The 2,423-nt window shown below is 38.4% G+C and overlaps 1 protein-coding gene across 1 annotated transcript in view; it reads right to left on the minus strand.

Annotated features, from left to right (window-relative positions):
- Positions 1-6: 6 nt before the first annotated feature.
- The window catches only part of LOC106882017 (neuropeptide receptor 15), a 266,772-nt gene continuing 264,355 nt past the window's right edge, over positions 7-2,423 (minus strand). Inside the window, exon 2 of the mRNA XM_052972120.1 lies at positions 7-1,491. Within this exon, the coding sequence (XP_052828080.1) occupies positions 780-1,491 (712 nt within the window). The 3' untranslated portion in view covers positions 7-779. The remainder of the gene's footprint in view (positions 1,492-2,423) is intronic.

Here is a 2,423-nt window from a genome sequence, read left to right on the forward strand (position 1 = left end):
CTACATATTCTTTCATACTTTCAGCTTGACCAAAAATGCTTGTGAGTGAAATTTGTTAGACGAGACTTCTATAATTGAGTTGTAGACTAAATCCATAATCCGTTTAAAAACGATGAGCCGGCTACCGAAAGCTTTTTGCAGAATTTTCTCTTTGGCAATAACCCATACTCGTTCTTTTGTCTGAAGATCGAACTACGATCTACCATTATCGGAGCGCTCCATCCCGTGAAAAATTTCATTTGCTTTTTTTCCCTCCTCTTGACTAAGTCATATAAAAGATCTCCTTCGGTCATGAATGACCATGGGATTGCACCTAGAAAGTTACCCTTCGAGGCACAAGTCCGGTAGTCGCCTATGTATACCAGCTTCCCCTCTTCACGCCACCGACGTTATCCAAGAGAAAGACAGAGGCTGATACAGCTTGGCACCTGTGACGTCGCAATTCATTCCTGCAGCTGAGTGAACTGGAGCAGTGTGAAATGAAGTGTCTTGCTCAAGAAAACAGAACACAACCCGGTCCGGGAATCGAACTTACTACCTCATGATTGTGAGCCCCACGCTCTAACCACTGAGCTATCATATAAATATGAAACAAATCTCTCTGTTTCTGTTTCTCTGTCTGTCTGTCTGAGTGTCTGTCTATCTCTCACGCACACACACACCCTACAAAGCTAGGTATTCGTTAAATTAAATAAAAAAGAATAACCCCAAAATGAAATGAAAATACATTTAAGGAATCAAAAATTAGAATGTACAATAACAAGGACGAGAACTGTCCGTCACACTTCTGTTGTAGCTGACCTGAGACTTGTGAGGCGCCACATGCGGGAATTTGTTGAGGTAGCTGTCATGTGTCGGTTTTTCTCTTCATGGCCGCATAGTATGGCATTGAAACGTCGACGGAAATTCTGGCTGAAGATGCTGTAGAGTATCGGGTTAGCGGACGAATTGACATAAGCGATAACAATGGCAATTACGTGGTAAGACCAGTGGTCTTTGAACGCATGAGGCGATATCATTTTATAGAACAGCATAATCTCGATGGGTGAGTAACTGATAAAATAGACCAATACACTTATGATAAGCATTTTCACAACTCCCTTTCGCGCTTGAAGTGCATCAGAAGAGCGCTCGGTTCGACTTCCGGTTTCCGTCCAAGTCATTACAACAGGCCTGTGTAGATGTTCACTACCAAGAAACAATTGTTTTGTAATGATACAATAAAGAACCATTTGTAAAAGTAAGGGAGCGAAATAATACAAGAAAAACTCTCCAAATTTATAAATCATGAAATAAAGAAAGGAATTTGTTGGAAATCGCATGCGACAGAAACCAACTGAATCCTTTGACTTGTCATGCATCACCGTATTGAAGAGAAGCGGTGGTAAACCCGTCACCAAAGATATGAACCACACTATGCATATCACACAGATGATACGTCTCCGGTTACACACAATATGTGCTTCAAACGGGTGAATAATTCCAATGTACCTGAAAGAGAAAAAAATACATATGTTAGAAGTAATATAACATCGTAATTAACTCGTAGAAACATGTTATCAAAACAACTACTATATATTTCGGTTGAAGTTTTGTTTTAAAAGAATTTCACTCATAGTTTGTAACATTTTGACTTTTCTTTAATTCGCTTTTGAATTTAAACAATCTGAGATAATTTTCCTTCTTTGGCTGCAAGAAAAATTCAGAATTTATAGCGAAAAAATGGAGAGTGATATTTTTTTCTATTTCTAAAATTATATTATTTCAGATTCACTGAAAAGAAATTTAGGTGAGAGTAATTATTTTCCTTAGAATCTATGACATCATGCCCTTTTCTATTCTTTCATTCTTTTATTGGTTTCATTCATTGAAAAGTGTCCATGCTGTAGCACAAATACTTGCTTCAATGGAAATTTATTCTGTTTGTTTCCATATTTCTTGAACTGAGAAATGATAGGACATAAAAGGATACAATAAAAACATGCATGCGCGCACGCTCATACACACACATGAATGCATACACACACAAACATACACAGAGTCACACACACATATATACACATGCAAGCACACAACCGGTTTCTGTGCAGTTTATTCCAGCTTAATTCCTCTCAGAAAGAATATTGGTCAAGCCGGGGCTTAATAAAAAAACATTGGTCGCAACAACAACAACAACGACAACAACAACAACAACGACAACAACAACAACAACGACAACAACAACGCGTCCACATCCTCAGCTGTGCGAGATCAGAATGAAGGGAATTTTTAAAAACTAAAAAATATAGCGGCTTCTAGATGAGAATATTCAGACTTCCATTGGTCAGTTCGTGTTAGATGGATTGTTTGGTTAGGCAACGACAGCAATTAATTCCATGATATACTTCACGTGGTAAAGCAGACAAGAGAGGGACGGTGTGTGT

This window comes from Octopus bimaculoides, chromosome 12 (genome assembly GCF_001194135.2).
Source record: "Octopus bimaculoides isolate UCB-OBI-ISO-001 chromosome 12, ASM119413v2, whole genome shotgun sequence".
Lineage (NCBI taxonomy): Eukaryota > Metazoa > Mollusca > Cephalopoda > Octopoda > Octopodidae > Octopus > Octopus bimaculoides.